This window comes from Otolemur garnettii, unplaced genomic scaffold (assembly GCF_000181295.1).
Source record: "Otolemur garnettii isolate 467f Iridium unplaced genomic scaffold, OtoGar3 scaffold00003, whole genome shotgun sequence".
Lineage (NCBI taxonomy): Eukaryota > Metazoa > Chordata > Mammalia > Primates > Galagidae > Otolemur > Otolemur garnettii.
The window spans coordinates 37082126-37106922 of record NW_003852398.1 but is presented as its reverse complement, the minus strand read 5'-3'; the positions used below and the strand labels follow the sequence as shown (position 1 = coordinate 37106922).

The window sequence follows — 24797 nt, the reverse complement described above, 5'->3', positions numbered from 1 at the left end:
AAAAAAAAAAAAAAAGTTTTTAACACATTGCTGACTGGTCGTGAGTTACCCGATAACATGGATAGTTTCTGCACAAAATTGCTGGTCAACACCACGTTATGGTCTGAGGGTAAGGGAGGTCAGACATACCTTGTCATGTGCTCTCCCTTTTACAGTTATAGTTAACTCTTTGTAACAGAAAGATACTAAATCAGGGCAGCGCCTGTGGCTCAAAGGAGTAAGGCGCCAACCCCATATGCCAGAGGTGGTGGGTTCAAAACACAACCCTGGCCAAAAACTGCAAAAAAAAAAAAAATAGACACACACACACACACACACTAAGTCATTAACAGGCTTAAAGCCATATAAGATAAAGCTTTAACCATACCTGCATATCATCAATTTATTTTACTTAACAGATCACTTGAGTCCAATGTTGTATGACTTGTCTCTGACTAACAGACATCTTTATCAGTTGAAACATTCCAGGGCTTCAGACAAAGCTTCATTTTTTTAAGCAGTTAAACATCAAAGAATCTTTAAACCCACTTATAACTTGTAAGGTCTCTCTAAGCTCCCGACCCTCTAAGATATTTTGCATTTTCTGGCCAAACCAATGTATATTCTTTACATGTTGACCTAGGATCTTATGTTTAATTTCTGTCTCCATGAATGTATAAACCCAAACTGTAACTCAGCTAATGAGACACATATTCCCAGGACCTCTTGAGGCCATGTACTCTGGGGCCAGTCATATACATTTGGCCCAGAATAAGCCTCTTTAAATTATTTTCTAGACCTTGGAGTTATTTCTATTAACTGGTATAATCTCCAGATTTATAAAAATCATGTTTAGGAAGCCAATCTCCTAAGCAGTCTGTGTATTAGAAAGTTTATCTGCATGGCAGGAAGAAAGGATACTGTCAGCCTAAGGCCTTGGATATCACCATAGTAAAGGGCTTGGTGTGGCAGCTGAACAGAGGACAGTCCTTGTCTGTACTAGAGCTGGTGGGCCCTTTATTAGGGCCGGCTGCATTCACTTTCACCCTAAGAGAGCTGACACTTGCTTAGTACATACTGTATACCAGTTATGTGCAAATACACTTACTGTCCATAACATTTCTTAGGAAGGAAACTGAGACTTAGAGAAGTTGCGTAACTTAAGTTTTTTATCTGGCTTTTGTGCCTTCATTAATGAGGGCTGTGTACTTGATTTTGTGGGCATAGTAGACTGCTTAACCACCAATAAAATGTTTAGTGGGCCAGGTGGTGTTGGAGACATTGCTCTGGGAACTTTCCCCTAGCTGATACTTTTTATTTAATTCTGAACATCTCTAACCAAGGGCTCCTAGAGTTTCGAGTTTGGTGTTCCTCATCACAGTTCAGTTCTGACCACTCTCCCACTGCTTTCCCTTCTCCATGACCTCCACCCCTACATATATTATTTATATATTGACACATGGCTTTTCATTGCTTGAAGCATAGCCACAGTCTTTGTGGTCCCATTCTGCAAACAGTTAAATTATATTTATGGTAGTAGTGATACTAACACACACACACATACATAGAAATAATTGCATATGTTAATTAAAAGGAAATGAGTTTGTTTTTCTTTTTAATTTTTTTGTTGTTGCACTTTGGCCAGGGCTGGGTTTGAACTTACCACCCTTGGTATTATGGGGCTGACACCCTACTCACTGAGCTATAGGCACCACCCAAAAGGAAATGAGTTTTTAAAGTATTAGAGAAGCCTCAAGTTCCTGACTCAAGGCAGAAATTTATTCTTTAATAACAAAGCTGCTTTTTTCCTACCACTTTTGTATTATAATGAAACAATTTGACACCACTCTCTGACACTTATTTTAAGCAAAGATAAAATACTTCATTGTGAGTATTTTGTTGATCTCTTGACATCTTTCTTATGGAGTAAATGCCTATAGGCCAGCTTTGATTTTAGCGGCTATTTGCCATTTTCCCTGGGGTATTAGAGTAGTAAGTGTACTATATTAAAGCTGGGCAGGGCTAGTGGTAATAAGCCTCTGGCAAGGAAGGAGAGGTTCAGATTGTGTAGCCACTGAGAATTCCACCAGATGTGTTTACAATAAGTGGTCCTCCTAAAATAGGACAATGTAGTTCTGACATTAACCATTGGGAGTTAGTAAAGACCCCACAGGTTAATGGCATAGCCTCTAACAAGATTGATCTCACTTCAGATGTCAGCTGCAAGTTCAGCGGTCCCTAGGCCACTTATACTTCCGACCAACTGGCTGCAAATCTACAGGGTTCGCACAACCCACCTCAGGTTTAATAAATCACTAGGACAATTTACAGGACATTTTACTATAAAGGATACAAAACCACCTAGGGTGGATTCTGAGAAGGTCTCAAGTGTACAGCTTCTACATGCCCTCCCAGTGGAGTCTGTCCTCCCAGACACCCACCCACCATCCTCATGTCCCACTAATGATTCTCTAACTAAGAAATTCCACTGAGTTTCAGTGTTCTTATTGGGATTTCATTATGGTTTCATTATGTAGGTATAAGTTCTTAGATAAAAATGTAGTTGAACTCAATCTCCAGTACCTTCCTCTCCCCAAACGTAGGATATGCTAACCTCAAAGCTCCAGTCCTCTAATCACATGGTTATTCCCCTATCCTGAATCATCTAATTAGCATGAATGATCAGGGCTTGCCGTGAATAGCGGGAACTCTCATTATCACTACTGAAATTCCAAACACTGGGAGATTCTCTCATCAGAATCCATGATAATGACCAAATTATATAATATACAACTTATCTCATCTTAAAGGTATGTGGAATGCATGCTTTTTAGGTAGCTTGGCCACACAAGCCAGCCTAGCATACTATAGAGCCATAAATACCACATGGAAGAGGTAGGACAGAGAAGGTCTATTTCCTGTAGCTTTAAGTAGATTGTTTTTCATAGCCATTACCCAGTGATCACCACATCTGTTATCTGGTGCTATTTGCTTTATTTGAATTTTCCTTTTCTCTGGAAGCTCTCTTTTCTGAGTCATGTTTTCTGTTCTTCCCAGGGAATTGGGTCCATCTCTTCATACCAGAGTGAGTGGTTCTTTTCTCATGGAATCATAGATTCCCGCTGTGATGTGTAAATCCTCTTCTATATAGCATCCTAAATGTTTTACCAGGATTGCTGCTGGAATTGTTCTTCCTGTTATTGGCTGGCTATTTATAAGCCCATGTCATTTCTTTTTTAAAATATCTTTTAACCAATCTGATGTTTAAAAAATGTTCTCTGGCTTGGTGCCTGTGGCTCAAGCAGCTAAGGCACCAGCCACGTATACCTGAGCTGGCGGGTTCAAATCCAGCCCAGGCCTGCCAAACAACAATGATGGTTGCAACCAAAAAATGGTCGGGCGTTGTGGCGGGCGCCTATGGTCCCAGCTACGTGGGAGGCGAGGCAGGAGACTCGCTTGAGCCTAGGAGTTGGAGGTTGCTGTGAGCTGTGATACCACGGTACTATACCCAGGGTGACAGCTTGAGGTTCTGTCTCAAAAAAAAATAAATTAATTAGTTAAAAATAAAAAATGTTCTCTAAAATAAAGCTTAAGGGCGACTTCTGCTTTTCTAAGTAAACTTCTCTGATTACCTCCCTAGTCCATGCTACACGTCTGATTACCTCCCTAGTCCATTCTACATCTCTCACTAGAGTTTTGAAGCAGCCTCTTTACGGATGTATATATAATTTTTTTTTTTTTTTGGCTTATACTCTTTTCCCTCTCCAGCCTCTTTCTTCAGAAGAGTCAACACCGTCCTTTTATATTAGATTTTGCCATTTCTTTACTTCAGAACCAATCCTTCCTTCTTCCCCCAGCCACTTAACTCTGTGGCTTCTAGGCAGACTTGTAATAAAATTTAAAAATCCCTATTTTTAACCATGGCCCATAGGGTTCCCTCTGCCTTTGTAACTGCCTTTAGTCCTGTGTCTCCCTCCCTCCCATGTTTAAGTAGTTCTTCCTCTTTAACCATGCCTAAATATGTAATGTTACCTCCATAGAGAGATGTTCCTGGGTCCCTCATCCCCTCTGTCCCATCTTCCAGTAGTCATCTTTCCATCTGGTCAACTTGCTTTATATCCTTTGAGTACTTCTTACTATCTAAAATTATTGGATTTGTTTAATTTTTTTTATTTGTTTGGCCCCTTCCTCACACCCCAATGGAATGTAAATTTTGTGAGAATATAGTAGGCACTCACTGGCAATTAGATTAATGAACCTATTGGTTCCCAAAGTTTATAAACATTCGGGGCACCCAAGTGCTCAACATTTAGATTCTTGGGCCACCATCCACAAAGATTCTTACTCAGTGATCTGAGTAAAATTGGAGAAATGCAGAGCTCTCCATTATGACAATAGCAGTGTTAGTGAACTTTACCTTATTTTAGAGTATTTGTTGTATTTATACAAAAGTTCAATGTAATGCATCATACCGTATAATGTATATGTGAGGATGAATTGTGAAATCTTTTAGAATGTGGAAATTATGGGAAAATTTTGGGGAATGAAGTGGTGGCTCACACTTGTAATTCTGGCACTTTGGGAGAGAAAAATTATAACAAGATTCTTATAACAAGTATGTATAGAGTTCCTAATATGTCCTGGTTGCTGTTCTAGGACTTAGAGATATAATAGTGAATAAGACAGAAATCCCTACCCACATAAAGATGATCTTCTAGAGAAAGAGATATAATCAAAATAAATATGTATTTTGTATAATTACTTTTTGAAATTATTTTCTATTAAATCATAACTTTGTACATTGATGCATTTATGGAGTTTAGGGTACTGTATAATATAATTTAAATTGAACTGAGGTAATATGTAAAAAAAAGTTATCCCTTTTATCAGCATTTGAAATGGAAGCTGAGCAAAAGCTGTTATTTCTGTAGCATTTTAATACTTCAATGAAATAAATTTGGAGCCAATTTGTTGGGTCTTGCTAACTTGGTTTTTGGAAGTCTCATGAATTGCTTTAAAAGAAACACGTTCCCCCTAGACCAAATACCAGGGGTCCTCAAACTTAAAACAGCGGGCCAGTTCACTGTCCCTCAGACCATTGGAGGGCCGGACTACGGGCCCCGGGACGAGTCGGCTGCTAAGCAGGACAGGCAGCAGCGGCAAAAACACTGGATAAATGTGGGCTGCAGTTTGAGGACACCTGTCTGTGCTCTAATTGGAGGTGTCTTATAAAAGTTGCGTCAAATGTATTTATGGTTACTCATTAGTATTAGGGATAACACCCCCTCAGAAATGGAACTGTTTTGTTGGATGAGATGCCTGTAATCCAGCATTTTGGGAGGCAAAGGCAGGAAGATCGCTTGAGACCGGAGTTCAAGGTTAATGGTGAGCGGCGATTGTTCCACTGTACTTCAACCTGGGTGACAGAGTGAGACCCTATATTAAAAGTAAAATAAAATAAAAAAGAAATGGAATTGTTTTATGATGGCTTCTGTGTATATCATATTGTAGAAATACACAATTTGTTTTGAGAATAAAAACCACATACTATTGGGTTTTATTAATGGAAGCAAATTCCTCTTATCACTCTAGTCCCTCTAAGTATGCATAGTATCAGTGAGTCTTTGTGGTGCTAGTAATCTATTGGATTCTTTTAAAATGACTTTTATGATTGTATTTAAAAGCAAATAGCAGAATATTTAGCATGAGTCCTCTCTTAACTATTGTTTTCTAAGGGTCTGGCTAGGACCTCTGACTGCCTCGTACCAAAGTTGTTAGAACCCAGTAACTCCCCACATGGTATTGAAGTTATGTTTCTTAAGTGAAGGTTGTGTAGATGTTTTGTGTCCCCAAGGCCAGTGAGTAGGGGGAGCAGGAGCTGAAGGCCAGTATTGGTGAGCTGGATGACTCTTCACTTTACCATTTCTTCTGATCTGGAGTATAAATAGCACTGAGGACTTTTCATCTGTTTATAAAATGGCAAGGCTGTGCTTCAGGTTTATGATAACACCTTTTAAGACTTGACTCTCCAGCTAATGATTTCTTTATGTTGCTCTTCAATTTAAAGTGTATTAAGATGAAAAACTTATTTGCTGTCAGAAATATTAACCTTTTTGTCAATAAAGCAACACCCATGTCGCATTTTTAAATGCTTTATGCCTTGTCCACCTCCTTTGGCTGTGAGCAGCTTAATAACTAAAGAGCAATGGATTTTACCTATGATTTTGCTCTCTTCCACGTCCTTCAGTTTTATAAATTGTGAGAATGAAATAAGGAAAATGCCATTCATGAAATCCTCCCTGTAAAAATCACATATCGTTTAGTATCCCTTTCCCCGCAGCCTTAGACATTGTAGAAGAATATGCCTCTTATTATAATGAATTTGCTACAATAAGATCGTATCTCATTCACTGCCTTGTGAATTAAGAACCAAAAAGTGAATGTAACTGGCATGCTTTTAAACTGTAGTATCATTACTTGTTGCCTCCCTGTGTGTCTGCCACCCCCAGTATTTCCCTTTATCTGGGATGTCATAGGATATGGCTTTATTGGTTTGAAATGTGTATTTTAACTACAAATTAAATGATCTGCATTATAACTTTTACTCTGTGTGTGCCAGTAATGTGTGGTCAAGTGGCTTGAAGAAAGCTCTGTAAGAAACATTTGAAGTATACACTGACCTTATATATTTATGACATCTTGGGTATTTTCTCAGTGTTTCTATATGCTACTAGGCTGAAATTCTGGCAAAAAGCAAATTAAATGAACATTCAATTTTCTAGGACTGTAGGATGTTTTCAGACAAGAAGTCAGATATCATTGGGGGAAATGCTGACCTTAGATTCCTGAAGAATTCTAAGCATATTGAGCTTTTTAACATTTTTGAGAGTCTGTATGTTCAGATGCATGAGGCTATGTGAGATAAAAGTATTTTGCATGTGCTTTTTAAAAACACCTTAACCCCAAACAAGCTAGCTAGCTTGCTTTCTCTCTCTTTTTTCTTTCTTTCTCTCTCTTCTTTCTTTGAGGTAGAGTCTCTGTCACCTAGGCTGGAGTGCAGTGGTTCCATCATAGCTCACTGCAACCTCAAACACCTGGGTTCAAGCGATCCTCCTACCTTAATCTATGCCAGCCAGTTTTTTCTGTTTTTAGTAGAGATTGGCATTTCACTCTTGCTCAGGCTGGTCTTGAACTCCTGAGCTCAAGTTTTCCTCCTCCCTCAGTCTCCCGGAGTGCTAGGATCATGGGCATGAGCTACTATGCCAGGCCTAATTTTTATAGTTTTTGTAGTGACAGGATCTTGCTCCTTGTTCAGGCTGCTCTCAAATTCCTGGCCTCAAGTGATCCTCTCGCCTGGGCCTCCCAAAGTGCTACCCACTTTTTGGTTCTTAATTCATAAGGCAGTGAATGACATATGATCTTACTGATTTGACTGCTTGGTTCTTTTATTATTATTATTATTATTTTTGGAGACGGAGTCTCACTTTGTCACCCTTAGTAGAGTGCTGTGGCATTATTGCTCACAGCAAACTCAAACTCTGGGCTCAAGCGATTCTCTTGTCTCAGCCTGTAGGTAGGACTACAGGCACCTGCTACTGTGCCTGCCACAATAGCCAGCAATTTTTAGAGCCGAGGTCTCACTCTTGCTCAGGCTGGTCTCGAACCTGTGAGCTCAGGCTGTCCACCTGTCTTGGCCTCCCAGAGTGCTAGGATTATAGGTGTGAGCCATGGCACCTGGCCCTGGATAAGCTTTTTTGATTGAATTTTACCACCTAATCAAATTTTGGAATGATCAAACAAAGACATTTGGATGACCCTTATTCTCTTAAGGGGCATCAAGATTCCTCTTTTCTTTTGAGCATTAGTAAGCATGATTGATTAAGGAAGCATTGTGCCCCACCTTTTCACAGTTCCAGAAAACAGGAATAGGTCTTCCTGTTTCCTCATCTTTGGAACTGAAGGACTAATGGATAGATAGGCACCTTTTCTACCTTTACTGATAAGATTAGGTAAAATAGAAATAGAGAATTTTCAAAGTGGTCCATATGATAGTACCATGTAAATGGAAATGATTACAAGATCATTTGAATGGTGATTACAAATGAAGCCCTTTTAAAAAATAACAAATAGCCACGCTGTTCAAAAATCTTTTATCATATTTCAATAAATTCACTATTTCTAATCCTGTATTTTATCTGTTATTAGTGATGCTTAAATTTATATTCTGCCTCTTCCTAAAATAAATATGTATTTTATGTAGTATATATATATTTTAACAATGTAGCTTAGATTGTACTGAGGTGACATGTGAAAAAATTATTGCGTTTTATTCTCTCTCATTCCTGTTTCTGTTCCTTCTTTATTTCTTTTCTTTGACAGAGCCTCAATCTGTCCCCCTGGGTAGAGTGCTGTGGCATCACAGCTCACAGCAACCTCCAACTCCTGGGCTCAAGCGAGTCTCTTGCCTCCGTCTCCCAAGTAGCTGGGACCACAGGCGCCCGCCACAACGCCCAGCTAGTTTTTTGATTGCAGCCATCATTGTTGTTTGGCGGGCCCAGGCTGGATTCAAACTTGCCACTTTAGGTGTATGTGGCTGGCGCTTTAGCCACTTGAGCCAGAGGCACCGAGGCCCCTTCTTTATTTCTAACTGTCCTTCCCTCTTTTGGATTAGTCTAGGCCCCACCTCCTTTTATTTATTTGGAAGTCACACACTTGTCTGTTTTATTAGTAGAAACTGGCTATTTTAGCCTGTTTTAGCATGTTTCACTCACAGGTTGAGGCTAATCATTTCCTCTTAACTGAAACAATGCAAGAATCATAAATACTTTAATTTCAGTCACTCTCCAACTTAAATATTTTTATTGTCCAGTATTTTAGTTCTTCTAATTTTTAGACCCATGAGTTAAACGATATTGTAATTGTTTTGTTCCATTTTTTTTTAGACTTTGCTTAAATTTGTGCACCTGATATATTTGCTTCCCATTTCTTACTGTGAATTAAGCTGCCTTCTGGGATCACTCCCCTTCTTCCTGGACTATATATTCTTTAGAAACTTCTTTAGTTGGGGGGAAGGAGAGATCTGTTAGGAGTAAATACTCTTAGGTTGTTTGTTTTTTGTTTTAATATCCTTATTTTACCCTAATTTCTTTTTTTTTTTCTTCTGAGACAGAGTCTCAAGCTGTCCCCCTGGGTAGAGTGCGGTGGCATCACTGCTCACATCAACTTCAAACTCTTGGGCTTAAGTGATCCTCTTGCCTTAGCCTCCCAAGTAGCTGGGACTACCGGCACCCGCCACAATGCCCGCCTGTTTTTTGGTTATAGTTATCATTGTTGTTTGGCGGCCTGGGCTGGATTCAAACCCGCCAGCTTCAGTGTATGTGGCTGGCGCCTTAGCCGCTTGAGCTACAGGTGCTGAGCATTGCCCTAATTCTTCAAAAAATAATTTTATTAGTATAGTTTTGGGGTGACCTCATCAGTTACTCAAAGATATTATTTCCTTGTCTCTGGCTTCCATTGTTGCTATGAGAAGTTCACAGTCAATTTTGCTATCCTTTCTTTATAGATAATTTATATTTATTTTCTGGCTGTTTAAAAAGTCTTCTTGTCTTTGTTATCTCACAGCTTCATTACAGTTTATCTAAGTGTGCATTTCTTTTTATTTACCCTATTTGGAATTTTTCTTCTCAAGCCTATAAATTACATTTCATCTAGTCTAAAAATTTTTTTGCCATTATCTTTTTCAATATTATCATCCCCTCGTTCTGTGTTCTTTCCTTCTGAAATTCCTAGCTCACTGAGAGACTTTCACAATCCATCTTGCTTCTTAACTTCTTTTATGGCTTCCGCATGTTCCATATCACAAAAAATATTTTGTTTGTAGTAATTTTTTCGTTTTGACTTTTCAGGTTACTAATTCTCTTTTCAGCAGTATTTAGTCAATATTATAAATTTCTAGAAGGGGTAGAAATTGTTAGTTTTTCCTTGAAATTCTATTTTGATTCTTTTCATATGTGACTAGTCATTTTTAGAGTGCCTTTTTCTTTATATACTCTCATTTTTGTTAACAAAAGAAATATTCTAGTTTTGATCATTTGAGTAGCTGCATTCATTATGGATATGACTACACAGGTGTTTGTTTTGCTTATTCTTGCCCAAGATGGCTTATTTTCTTGTATCCTTTCTGTGTCTGTGTTTTTTCATTATGAGTCCATATTCCTGGCATTTTGTTATGGGAATTCTTTGAGGCCTAGGTTTAGATTATCTTCCATTAGGAAAATTTCAATTATGTTTGCTTCTGCCAGTTGCTTAGGGGTACTACTAATGCATGACCTTCTAAACCTAAAACATTTTCAGGCCTTTGTATACATCATATACATATAGATAATGTAAATTCTGTACTTGTACTCTTGTAGAGGGCCAGCTTTGGGTAGAATCTGGGGTAGGGTGTGGGAGTTTTCCCGTCCTCCTTGATTGCATGCTGAGATTGGCGAGTATCCTACTCTGTTCCTCTTCATGGTCACTTTTTCTTTAATTGAATCTTTCATTGGAATTGTTAACTTCTGGCTGTCTAGCTCTGTGCCTAAGGTGTCTACCTTGTGAAAGCCTTGGCATTGGCTGGTTAAAAACCAAAGTTCTGATCATGGAATGGTATTTTCCCTCAACTCCCCCACAAAAGTGAACACTATTTTTAGTTTTAGATTGCCTCTCTGAATTTCTCCTTTCGCTTTTCTAGCCTCTGAAATTTTTTCTCAGTTTCTCACTTGAATAGCTTTTACCAGTCACATACTAATGGGAGTACAGGTCAGGAACATGTGAAAACAGAAGGATCCTGGATACCCCCATTGGTATGTGGCTGTTAACCGCCCCCCCCCCTGCATTATTAAGGTATATAATTTACATATCATAAAATTCACCCATTTTGAGTGCACAATTCAAGGATTTTTAGTAAGCTTACAGAACTGTGTGGCCATCACCTCAATCCAGTTTTGGGATTTGTGAATTTTCTATCATCTATGCATAATTATTTTTTTCAGTAAGATAATCTTGTTCCTACTAGTAAGATGGCCAACACCTTCCCCTGGAAATTAGAAAATGGAAGCTTAACCTCTGTTCCATCATCATTTCCTCTTTAGGTTTGGGAGTAATTGTTAAAAACTTCTTGAGCAACTCTGAAATTTATACCACCTGTGTTTGGGAATTTTTATGTGCAGAACAAGTTTGAAAACATTCTTCTTTTTTTTCTTTTCACTTTTAGGAGTTAAGATCATTTTAAAGAAGAAAACTCAAGTGGTAGCTTGACACAAGGGCAGGTGGAAAGAGATGTATGTTTTAAGCTTCACCCCTCTGGCATGCTACCTATATTGTGGTGTCACTATTTAGACTTAAAAGTCTGTCCCAAAGCTCTTCTCACTTGTTCCTCTCTATAACAGGTATAAGGTGCTGTGAAAATAGGTCGTTAATTTATTATGAAGAATACAACCTTATCTTGTCTTCCTACAAAGTTTGTAGGATGATGTGCAGTTGTATAACTGAGCCAGACATGAAACCAGGAGCAGTTACTGAAGGAAATAAACAACTTTGACTTATGCAAATCATCAACCCATTGTGTAAGAGAGGAAACTAGTCAATAGGGGGATATTTTTCCAAGATAACACTTTGTGTAATAAATCTTATTTTAGTTTATTTTAACTAATTAATTTATTAACTTACAGAGACAAGGTCTAGCTCTGTTGCCCAGACTGTAGTGCAATGGTGTGATTATAATGCACTGTAATTTCCAATTCCTCAACTCCAACGATCTTCCTGCCTCAGCCTGCCAAGAAGCTGAAGGGTCTTGCTATAGTGCCCAGTCTGATCTCAAACTCCAGGCCTCAAGCAGTACTCTGGTCTCAGTCCCCTAAAGTGCTGGGATTATAGCTACCACCTGGCCTATTTAATAGATTTTATTTAAGTAAATATAATCAATTCATTGTGGCATAAAGGTAGAGCTTTCCTAAATGTCTTTCCTGTCATGTACAGATGTCATATTTTTTGATTTGACATAGTCAGGCTGTAAGTCTTTTCCTCAGTAGTTTAGTAGTTTAGCTACTGCTGAGGAAAACAGAGGTTTGCAAGTTTTCTGAAATCTTCTACACACAAAAGATGTGCACAGATGGTACAAAAAAAGGGTTCTCAAAGCCGGTGGTCATGGTGTCATTCATAGCCCACCTCTTGGATTAACAGAACTAGAGACATTTTAGTGACATTTTAGAGACATTTTACTAATGCACAAGTAACTGTGGTAGCAAAGATGTATTAATGATTCATTCTCATAACACCTAGAGATGTTCCCCATTGCTCAGTTCTGCTGGGTTCTCTGTGGAAGTTAGCTACTGCAAGTATTTTTCATTCAAACTTTAAAATCTTCCTTAGTATAAGTATTAACTACTATCCCAGATTACTAGAGCCCCACATTTTCCACAGAAAGAGGCATTTAGGAAGCCCCTCCTCTTACCCTCTCTTTTCACTATTGTCAGGCCTGGCACTAGCATGTAAGGTTAGCTTTTCAGAGAACTGTGGCCAAAATGTTACATTTGCACATTTGTCATTGTTAGAAATGAGTAGCCCTGTCCCTGGGGGGTGAATTGAAGCTCATTCATCCAGAGAAGAGTGTCAGTGACCCATTTCCTCCTTGCAGGCCTCCTGAAACAGGCAGTATGCTCTTATAGAACATTACTGCTTCATTAGTACATTATCAGAAGTGCTTTTGAAAATAATGAGCAAGGCTCAGCACCTGTGGCTCAAGTGGCTAAGGTGCCAGTCACATACACCTAAGGTGGCGGGTTCGAATCCAGCCCGGACCCACCAAACAACAATAATGGCTGCAACCAAAAAATAGCCAGGCGTTGCGGCGGGCGCCTGTGGTCCCAGCTACTTGGGCGGCTGAGGCAGGAGACTCGCTTGAGCCCAGGAGTTGGAGGTTGCTGTGAGCTGTGATGCCACAGCACTCTACCCAGGGGGATAGCTTGAGGCTCTGTCTCAAAAGAAAATAATGAGCAAGACTTCTACAACTTTTATTTTGTTAGGATACCTATCAGGAAGCAGAAAAGATGGTTTAAAGAAGTCAGCTGTTTTAGCCTTAGCCACACACCACTGTCACCCTCAGATATGATTTGTATTAGAGAATACTTATATAATCTTTTGCCTTTTAATTTTTTTTTTTTTTTAGTTTTAAGGATTCATAAAATTGAGAGACTATAAGTTGACATAAGGGTGTACTAGTAATTTAGTAATGACTGTCTTGAATCAGACCTTTGGCTGGCCTCCATAAATGATGGGAGTGGGTGGGGTAGAGGGCATTAGTGCACTCACCTCACTGAGGATTTTTGTCAAACTGTTGATTAATTCAGTGATCACATCAAATTTTATATTTGTTTTCAGAATGCTGCTTTAAGGCAGTAAAGCAATAGGGGCTGTAGACTACTATTCACAAATATATCTAATATAACCTTTCTCCTTCATGTAGTCTGACAATATGTACATTTTTTTTTTAAAGTCTTATGCTTTACAAAATTTAGCTTAGGTCATATTTTGCAGTGATTTTTTTTAAATAATAGAAATTTATAGCCATGTCTGTAGATTGTCATCCTAAAGAGAAATGAATCTTTGCTCAGGTCTAGTTGACCGCAAAAGGTGGAATTATAAGCTTCAGGGAGTATAAATGTTAGTGATTTTGAAGTCTCCATAAACATTAGAGATCTGACTTTTCTATTTCTTTAAATTTTTATGTGTAAATTGCATGTTCCTTCCTTTGTTTCTCCTTGTGATTAGGCATTGCAGGATTCTGATAGTTAGCAGTCTTACCTAAAGCTGGTAATCCTTATCTGTAACACTACAAACAACTGCTATAATAGTGTATAATTTTTCTTGTGCTTTTATGTGCTTATGTTGGGTGGAGGAGTAGAAATCAAAGATTATTGTTATTGCCCTTGTTTACTCTGGCATTTAAATTCCCAGAAAGTGCCTCTGATAGTCAGCTTCCTACGCCTTTATCATTCATAACTCAATTTGCAACTGGGGTAAAGATGTCTCCCAGCAGCATGTATTCAGTTGGGTGCTGGTATTGCTAATGGAGTTGGCAAGCCTGATCATTTAGAAACATGGATAGCCTCAGCAGTCTCTTCTTAGCCACGTTGTTAGCACAGGCTGAGCTTCGGCAAAGGAAGTACGACACAACGTAGAAAGATTACCTGGTTACATGGGCTATATCACTGAGATGACTGGATGGGAAGGTAAAGATTTTAGTTCAGATTAAGCAGCATTGGCCAGAAAGAGTCCAGCTGTCAATGTTTTTGAGAACTCAGTTGAAGGACAGTTTGCTCTTAACTATGGAACATTATCTGTTTCTTTTTCCATTTTTGATGAGGATGGCCCTGAATCCATCTTGAAGTTCTCTTCATGTCAAATTTTATTTTAAAAAATAGCCTTCTATTCAAATAAAGCTCATCTTGACTTAAATGAAGCATCCATTTACCTGTCAAATGAGAATGGTAAGTTAGAATTTTTATTTTCTTCCTTCAAGAATAGTTACAGAACATCTTTATTTGAGGATGAAAGAGTTATCTCCTGAGGCCTTTAGTCCCTCAGCTTTTTTTGCAATATTGCCCACATCAGAAGAACCTCTTTTTAAAGCAGAATAGAGGCCATGCAAAACCTGTGAGTTATAGGCCCTGGGATCTTTGAAGGTTCTGCCCCCACCCTATAATGTGATGTGCATTATGAGTCTGTATAGCTTGTTCAGTGTAGAGTTTGAGTGTCTTCCTAAGCAGATGATCAATCTGTGAGAAATGGAGTATCATTCGTGCTTTTGCCATCTGTTCTAGAATGGTTGGGTTGGGTTAGGTAGGTATGTGCTTATTTTCTTTAGCAGTCAAAAGAGAAAAATATTTAAAGATCTTTTTATGTTTATAGGTTGCCAACTTGGCCTGTTCCATCTCAAACAATGAAGAAGGCGTAAAGCTTGTTCGAATGTCTGCAAGCCAGTTAGAAGCCCTCTGTCCTCAGGTAAAGTACAACTGCAGTGGTTACACTATAACCAAATTGAATCTTGATTAGAGGTAAGGTTTATTTTGTTTGTTTTTAGGATTTTAGATAAAAGTCTTAGGGACAAATCTGACATAGAATCTATATAGTTTGGAAAATTTTATATTTAACATTAAGTGACATTTCCTTAAGGGATTACAAGTTACTTCCTCCTTGCCCTACATTAAGAAAGCATGGAAAAGGGGAGAAGGCAGTGACCATATTACCCAGTCTATACCATCCTTGAGGGAGGGCTATTTGCAACATGGAGAAGTCCTGGAACCATGATGGTTACCCTACATCCTGAAAGTATGACAGCTATTCTCCTGCACATACTTTATTTATTTATTTTTGAGACAGAGTCTCACTATGTTGCCCTCAGTATAGTGCTTTGGCGTCACAGCTCACAGCAACCTCTAACTCCTAGGCTTAAGATTCTTATTCTCTTGCCTTAGTCTTCCAAGTGGCTGGCACTGAAACCACTGTGCGACGGGCGCTGAGCACCTACACTTCATTTTAATGGCTAGTATTTGGGTCTCTGTGTTGGAAGGAATTGGATTCAAGACCTACGCCCTTTACTCTGCAGTGTAATAAAACAGCCTTATGGTACAGATGTTAATAACTTAATTCAGCCAGCACTGAAGTAAAAGTTCAAGAGCTTTTCTCCACTTACAATGGCCTACTGGGGCCAGGTACGGTGACTCATGCCTTATAATCCTAGCACTCTGGGAGGCCAAGTCAGGAGGATCACTCAGGACCAAGAGTTTGAGACTAGCCTGGGCAAGACCCCATCTCTACCACAAAAGAAAAGAAAATTAGCTGGGGGCGGTGCCTGTGGCTCAAAGGAGTAGGGTGCCGGCCCCATATGCTGGAGGTGGGGGCTCAAACCCAGCCCTGGCCAAAAACGGCAAAAAAAAAAAAAAGAGAGAGAGAGTACTGGCGGCACATGCCTCTGTCACTCAGGTTAGAGTGTAGTGGCCCAATCACAGCTTATTGCAGCCTCCAAGTCCCAAGCTCAAGTACATGACCACTATACCCAGCCTATTTTCCTAGCTTTAATCAAGTAATGAAATCTGCTAGTCATTGATATAGATAGTAAGTGAAAAGGATTTAGCCATCATCTTCAGAAAGTTCATGGATAACCAAGTTGTACAAAACATTGATTTCTAAAGATTTGGCATTCTTTCTTCAAGTTTGCCATTTTACCCTATCAGCACTTTGTTTTTAATGTCTTTGGTTCTCCTTTGGTTTTGAAATGCTTGAAAAGCAATAACACTTGATGTATCTGTAGAAACAGATGGTAACATACACTTAACACACCTACCAAGAGTATTTATATAAGTGATCTTAAAGTCTAGGAAGAAAAATCACATGGGGAGTCTAGTAGATTCTAATAAAAATGATGGAAAGCAGAAATCATGTGTGGCTAGGCTGTCTCCTGAGTTTGAATTTGCCATCAGAAAGCACATTGCACTTCCTCTTTTGCAGTTTAACTTCTTTTGTGAAAACAGAAATTGCCCAGCCCATTATTTGGCATTGGGTATATGACCTGGATAAAAAGGTATTTCTCTGGATGTAATTATTCTCTAGCTCCTCATCTGGACTTGTTCCTAGCCTTGTTCACAAACTGTTATGCACAGGACCTGGGCAGGTTTAGTAATGCCAAATTAAAATAGGTGTTTGCAGGTATGATAATGGCCGACTGAATAGCATGCGCTTGTTTTTCCTTGAGGCACCTGTGACTCCACTCCAGCCTATTATTGCCAGATTTTTTCATTGTTTTGTTGTGTCGCCCAGGCTGGAGTGCAATGGCACCATCCTAACTCAACTGCAATTTGCAATGCCTGGGCTTAAGTGACCCTCTCAACTCAGCTTCTTGAGTAGCTATGAGTATCAGTATGTGCCACCACAGCTGACAAGTTAGTAATTTTTCTATTCTTTTGGTTTTAGAGATAAGTCTCTCTATGTTGCTTAGGCTGGCCAAACTCCTGACGTCAAGTGATCCTCCCACCTCAGCCTCCCAAATTGCTGGTGTTATAGACATGAGCCATCGTAACAGGCTACTTTTTTGTTACTTTTAAGGAAACATCAGCCATTCTGATTTTTCTGTCAAATCTCAATTAAAACAATTGATAACTGGGTGGTACCTGTGGCTCAAAGGAGTAGGGTGCTGACCCTATATGCTGGAGAGTGGTGGGTTCAAGCCCAGCCCTGGCCAAAAAAAAAAAAAAAACTACAAAAAACCCACAAAACAATTGATGACCATTTCAAATCTTTGAGGGAGGCAAATCAGATTATTCTGTGAGCGACATCTGGCCTAACCTGGCCCATGTGTTTCATGCTTAAAGGAACTCTCATTCAAAGTAGCTAGTGGCTGTTCCCCTGAGGAAGAGGACTTTGATTATAGAGGCCTCTCCTCCTTCAGCTTGATAAAGGCAGTGATCACATGCACTGGATGTCCTAGTCTTGAGATACCTCTTTCCATTATCTAGCCAAGTTAAATAATCAACAAGTTAGTGAAATAACTAGACTAGTTAATTCACTAGGCATTTAAGATAGTGTTTTAATATGTTGTGGCATATAGCCACACATTAACAAGTATTATATCAAAGTGCATGTTTCTTTATAGTAAAGCTTCCATTGACATCTGTCCACAGTGTAGAATAGACCTCAGTGTTTCCAGGGTACACCAACCTCCTGTCCAGGTTAGGCAACCCTCTCCTCTTTGCTGGGGGCTGCTTTTCTGTGGCCTCACCTTTACTTTGGAATGGACTCCTATACCCCATTGCTCTTCTCTGGTGGAGAGAAATGATAGATGCAACCACTAGAGCCATTTTCATCCTCATTTTTCAGTTTATTCTGTAGCAAATTAACTCTTAGAAATGTGAAAGTCCATTCTGAGGTACCAACTTTTTCACAGCTAAGCATCTTTAGTATTTGAGATATTAAAATTGAGTTGAGGAAGATAAACCTGAAAGGGGTTATATTTTGTTGCTGGCATTGGTGGGGGTAAACACTCACATTGTTGGTGATTTGCTATTATTGTTAATATAAAAGGCAGTAGATCAGCTCTCTTTGCATTTCACAGCACTGTTTTACTCTGTTCATCAGAAAGGGACTATTTCCATTGAAGCAGAGGTACCCAGCCTCATGACTTTTTGCAAAGAAACAGTTTCCAAAGTGTTTTGGGGATGAAGGGAGGACCTCCATCTGTACTTTCCTATTCCAGACATGATGTCTTACTTGTGGATGTACTCAAGTCTTAGACTATACTCAATGCTTTCAATATTTTGGTTTTCAAATCCAAAACCATTTGGTGCTGGCCAGGAAAATAAAACTAAAATACCACCAAAACCTTGCTAGCAGTAGTAGGTTTCTGATAATTGTGTCTTTAAAATCAGAAGAGGACATTTTGGAGATTATCTCACTTTTAACATTTTAGTTTTCTTAGTTCATTATATAAGAACGAGCATCGCACATTTAATACAAATCTGGCACTTTAATAATTCATATAGCCTGGTTTCTTGCATGGCCTTTCTTGGAAATCCAGAAAAGGGATGAATTAAGTATTTGAAGCCTGTAATCCTAGTGCTCTGGGAAGGTGGGAGGATCACTAGAGCTTAGGAGTTCAAGACCAGCCTGAGCACCCCATCTCTACTAAAAATAAAAAAGTGAGCCAGGCAACTTGGCACATTCCTGTAGTCTCAGCTACTCGGGAAGCTGAGGTAGGAGGATCACTTGAACCCAGGAGTTTAAGATTCCAGTGAGCTATGGTGACGCCATTGTACTCTACCTGGAATGAGCAATAGAGTGAAATTCTGTCTCAAAAACAAAAAAGAAAAAGACCTGAAAGAAATTACTGATGACAGAGTTGCCATGGAAGTTGTCTTGAGGAGAGAGTGCTTCAACCAGAGGGAACAGCAAGTGCAAAGTCTTTGAGAAGGGATAACAAATATCAAAAGGAAGTTTGGATGGTGTAGGACCAATGTAAGGCCTTTGGCTTTTAGTCTGAGTGAGATGGGAAGCCACTGAAAGGTTCTGAGTTTAGAGGGATAACATGGTCTAACTTAGACTTTAACAAGATCTCTCTGACTAATTTGAGGAAGGATAGAAGCAGAGAGGCCCTTTAGGAAGCTGAAGAGGTGGTAAGCAGAAGAATGCCCCCCCTTAGTTGTCCATTTCCTGATTTCTCAAACTTGTGATGATATGACCTTATATGGCAAAGGGGACTTTGCTGCGATAAATATAAAGGATCTCTAGATGGGAAGATTATCTTATTCAGGTAGGCCCCTGACATAATCACAAGTATCTTTATATGAGAGAGGCAGAGAAGGAGATATGATAGAAGCAGAAGTTGGAAGCCAAGGAATGCGAGCAGCCTCTGGAATTGGGAAAAGTTGAGGACTGTATGTTTGAGTAGAGCCTCCAGAAAGAACACAGCTCTGATTTTAACTCTATAAGACCCTTTTTGGACTGCTGACCTCCAGAACTCTAAGATAATACATTTGTGATTTTTTTTAAAGCTTTTGCACACAGTTTAATAAACTTCAAATCCACGAAATGCTTTTCCTCCAAACATATATTATTTATTCTGTTTTAGTCTTTGAAATACATCTCAACCACTTAATTAAGCACACATGTGCATTAGAAAATGTAGTCCGTCATTCCTCACTGCAAATATTCTCCTGAACATAGAGAGTCAGAGTCAGGTAAGGTGAGGATGTTGTCCCCATAGTGGGGCTCCCTGCAGAGTGATGTCAGCACACCAAGATGTTGAGGCAGGCATCCACACAGAGGGCAGCACAGTGGGATACCAGAGCCTGAGCTGGTGATTGGCATCTGCATGGGCCCAGGACAGCCCTCCACGGCACATCAGAGATAGGCTGGTGAGGAGGACATCCACCTGGCAGGTGTTGGCGCCTGAGCAGCGGGACAAGAGCATTCTCACATTTGTGATGTTTTAAGCCACTAAGTTTGTGGTAATTTGTTCCAAAAGCAATAGGAGATTAAAACAGATGGTATTATAGTAATTCAAGCAAAAGTCCAGTGGGAGTGGTGAGCACTGGTTAGAGTTTGGATATATTTCAAAGGTGGAATTTACTGAAAGATGAGAGAGAGAAAAAGAAGAGTATGAAGAGAGAAAAAGAAGAGTCAGGGAAAAGAACAGAGTTTTGAGACTGAGCAGCTGGAATGATGGAGTTGCCATTTATTTTGGTAAGGAGGGAGTGGCTTAGGGGAAGAGATAAGGAGCTCGATTTTGGATATGTTAATTTTGAATTGGTCATTAGATACCCAAGATGCAGTGTCACATTCAGGGAAGAGATGTAAACTAGATGTATGAATGTGAGATTCATTAGCACATACGTGGTGCTTAAAACCACGGGCGTAGATGAGGTCACCAAGGAAGTGAGTATACATAGAGAAAAAAAGGTCTGGGATCTGAACTGGGGTTTTCTAACAGGTAGAGTTTGGAGAGATGAGCAATATCTAGCAAGGAGACTGAGAAAGAGTTGAGACTGGAAGAACATCCTGGCTATATCCTAGAAGCCAAGTGGAAAAAATGTTTCTAGGAAGTTATTCATGCCCAAATGGTTGCAGAATGTGAATTGAGAATTGATCCTTGGATTAAGCAACATTTAGAGGTCATATATGACCTTGGACAAGAGAAGTTTGGGTATAGTTTAAGGGAGATAAGCTTGCCTAGAGTGGGTTCAAGAGAGAATTAAGGAATTGAATATAACAATAACTCCTGGGTTTTATGTAAGGATTTTGCAGGTGTTGGGTGAGGCTACTGGGGGGGGGGTGTTTTTTTTAAGATAGTTTATTATGTTATGTTTTTCATGATGATTAAAGTAATTCAGTAGAGAAGAAATTTTGATAACATGGAATAGAGAGGGGAAAATTGCTAGAACAAAATGTTTTGGAGATCAAGGGGGCATTGAGATCCAGTGAGCACACAAGTGGATAGATGGATCTAAGATGGAAGCATAGAGAGAACAACCATAATTAAAGGAGCTAAGACAGTATAAGGCACAGATCCAGGTAAATGTGTAGATATAGCAATAGGAATCTGTAGCCCTCTCTTTTGATTGCATTCATCTCCTTTAAATAGGCAGCAGTATCATAAACTGCAGTGAGAATGCTGACAAAAGTATAAAACAATGACTCATTTAGCATCCAGATTGGAAGAGGGGAGAGAATGACCAGATTAGGACAAATAGAGTTCTTTTGCTATCTGCAACTTCAAGAATCCACTTGAAGTAGAGTGACCAAGATGTTTTATTTCTATTTTTATAAAATCACAGCTCTGTATATTAATGTAATCATGGGGTACAATGTGCTAGCTTTACACACAATCTCAAATGCTTTCATCAAACTGGTCAACATAGCCTTCGAGGCACTTAGTTATTGTGTTAAGACATTTATATTCTACACCTAGTAAATTTCACATGTACCCTTGTAAGATGCACTGTAGGTGTGGTCCCACCAACTACTCTCCCTCCACCCATCCTCCCCCTCTCCCCTCCTCTCCTCTCCCCTCCCTCTCCCGTTTCCCCTTCTTCTTGGGCTATAATTGGGTTATAGCTTTCATAAGAAAGCTATAAATTGGTTTCATAGTAAGACTGAAGTACATTGGATTCTTTTTCTTCTATTCTTGAGACACTTTGCTAAGAAGAAGATGTTCCAGCTCCATGGAGCATGTAAGAGGTGAAGTCTTCATCTTTCTTTAAGGCTGCCTAGTAGAGGAATTGTAGGATCGATGGCAGGTCTATTTTTCGATCTCTAAGTGTTCTCCAAACATCTTTCCAAAAGAAACGTATTAGTTTGCATTCCCACCACCAGCAATGTATAAGTGTTGCCTTTTCTCCACATCCATGCCAACATCTCTGGTTTTGGGATTTTGTGATAATGGGCTAATCTTACTGGAGTTAGATGATCTCTCAAAGTAGTTTTGAATTGCATTTCTCTGATGATTAAGGATGATGAGCATTTTTTCATGTGTACCTGTAGGCTGTGCACCTGTTTTCTTCAGAGAAGTTTCTCTTCAAGTCCCTTGCCCACCCTGAGATGGGATCACTTGTTCTTTTCTTGCTAATATGTTTGAGTTCTTTGTAGATTCTGGTTATCTTCTCCCATTCTGAGGGCTGTCTGCTTGCTTTTACCTACTGTATTCTTGGCTGTGCAGAAGCTTTTTAGTTTGATCAGGTCCTAGTAGTGTATTTTTTGATGCTGCTTCAGTTGCTTAGGGGATCCTCCTCATAAAATATTTGCCTAGGCTGCTTTCTTCAGGAGTTTTCCCTGCACTGTCTTCTAGTATTTTTGAAGTTTCATGTCTTAAGTTTAAATCTTTAATCAAGTAAGAGTCTATCTTAGCTAATGGTGAGCGGTGTGGGTCCAGTTTCAGTCTTTTATGGGTCACCAGCCAATTCACCCAGCACCATTTGTTAAATAGGGAATCTTTTCCCCACTGAATGTTTTTAATTGGCTTGTCAAAGATCAAATAACCGTAAGTAGCTGGGTTCATCTCTTGATGAGGAGACAAAGAAGAAATAGCCACAATGATGGAAATAAAACAGAAATAGTATTTGACAAAATCCAACATCTAGTCCTGATAAAAACACTTGGCAAACTAGGAATAGAAGAAAACTTCCTCAGCCTGATAAGGCTATCTATGAAAAATCAATAGCTTAACATCATATATAATGGTGAAAGACTGAATTCTATCTCCTTACCATCAGAAACAAGACAAAGATGTCCGCTTTTGCCACTTTCACACAACATTGTAGGTGGGCTCAAGCCAATAGCAGCATTTTACAAGTTGCCATATTAATATAATAGTAATGCCTATTTTGGGGCTACTTGCAAATTTGATGAGCAAAAATAGTACCATTAAGTTGCATTTCTTTAATTAACAAGTAACTTCCCCCCAGTTATTTCTTAGTCATTTATTCTTCATTTTAGGCAAGCTGTCCATGTCTTTCCCTATTTTCCTGCTGGTGTTTTAGTGTTCTACCTGATTTACCTAACATTACATACGCACATATTTAATTTATAATATGTATTTAAAAGTAGACATAGTCAAATTTGTATGTTGACTAAGTTTCTAAGACATGGATCCTTTTTTTGTAGTTAAATAATCAATAGATGAATACATTCTGCTAGGTTTATTTTTAATTCCTCATCTGGAAACAATCTTAGAATATAAAGGTAGTAATGATGACTTCATATACATGATGTATTTGGTACACATGGTGACACAGGATACAGATAAAGTGGACTGTAAATGAATTAAATGTGAAGGGAGGCTATAATGTTATTTTTCTCCAAATAGTCTCCTGGATGTAAAACCAGTATACTATACTGATCTGTGATTTCACTTTTATCATACACTAAGTCAGTGGTTCTCAGCCTTCCTAATGCCGCAGCCCTTTAATACAGTTCCCGTGGGTCGCGACCCACAGGTTGAGAACCGCTGCACTAAGTCCTGCTATGTCACAGGTTCTCATTTCAGAACACTCTGTTAATTGCTTTAGTTTTATTTTGACTGTTGACCATTTGTCCTTATCCTTGTTCTCTATGCTCATGATTTTCTTATTTTTTTCTATATTAATTTGTGAATAAATGTGTTATTCTTCCTACTTCTAAATGTGGCATATGTTTTCATTTATTCCAGCTCAATTCAGAAAAGTTACGTTAACTTATAAAACTTTATAGTCATTCTGGTTTCTGTCTTTTCTTTTTTTCGAGACAGAGTTTTATGTTGTTGCCCTCGGTAGAGTGCTGTGGTATCATAGCTCACAGTAACCTCAAACTCTTGGGCTCAAGTGATTCTCTTGCTTCTGCCTCCCAAGTAGCTGAGACTATAGGTACCTACCACAGCACCTGGCTACTTTTAGCTCAGGCTGGTCTTGAACCTGTGAGCTCAGGCCTCCAAAATGCTGGGGTTATAGGCATGAGCTACTGTGCCCTTTTCTATTTTTTAGTAGAGACAGAGGTCTTGCTTTTCTCAGACTGATCTCGAATTCATGAGCTAAAGCAATCCACCCACCTTGGCCTTCCAGAGTGCTATTGTTACAGGCATGAGCTACCACGCCTGGCTAGCATTCTGGTTTCTTTACAGATTTAATCCCACATGTATATTTATTGCTTTTATGAAGATTGACATTCTTCATTTTGTATTTTTTCTGATACATAGAAGAGCTTTGATATATTTATATTATCTCTAGCTATATTAATGAATTCTTATTAATTTTAAGAGTTTTCAATTGATACACTTCAATTATCTACATAACAAAGGTCACCTCCTTGCTAACAGCTTTTTCTGTTATTTCTATTTCTCATCTTATTTCATTGGCTAGAAAGGCCATTCTGTTATTATTTAACTAATGGTGACGGTAGGTGTTCCAGTCAATAACACTTTGATTGCAAACGTAAATAATTTTACAGTTTCACCAGTATCATTTTGGATGATTATTTAAAGTATAGTACATTAAGAAAGTATCTTTTTTTCCAAATTTAGTTAAGAGCCAGAAATGAGTATTTAATTTTATTAAATGACAGTTCTGTAATCCAAAAGAGCAAATTAACCGTGAGCAAGGTGCTCCCCTCTACCACCCCCATGAGATAGGTTATAGAACAAAGAGAGTACTTTTCTCTTTGTAATAGAAAGTGTTTAAAACATATAATTAATTCCCTGCCCCACGATTACTTGGCTCTCTTAAGAATCATTTTTACCGGCTTGGCACCTGTGGCTCGGG

At 39.0% G+C, this 24797-nt stretch overlaps 1 protein-coding gene across 1 annotated transcript in view; it reads left to right on the top strand.

Annotated features, from left to right (window-relative positions):
* Nucleotides 1-24797, top strand: part of CTNNA1 (catenin alpha 1) — a 185987-nt gene that overhangs the window by 138188 nt on the left and 23002 nt on the right. Inside the window, exon 10 of the mRNA XM_003782153.2 lies at nt 14929-15021. Coding sequence (XP_003782201.1) covers nt 14929-15021 — 93 coding nt within the window. The remainder of the gene's footprint in view (nt 1-14928; nt 15022-24797) is intronic.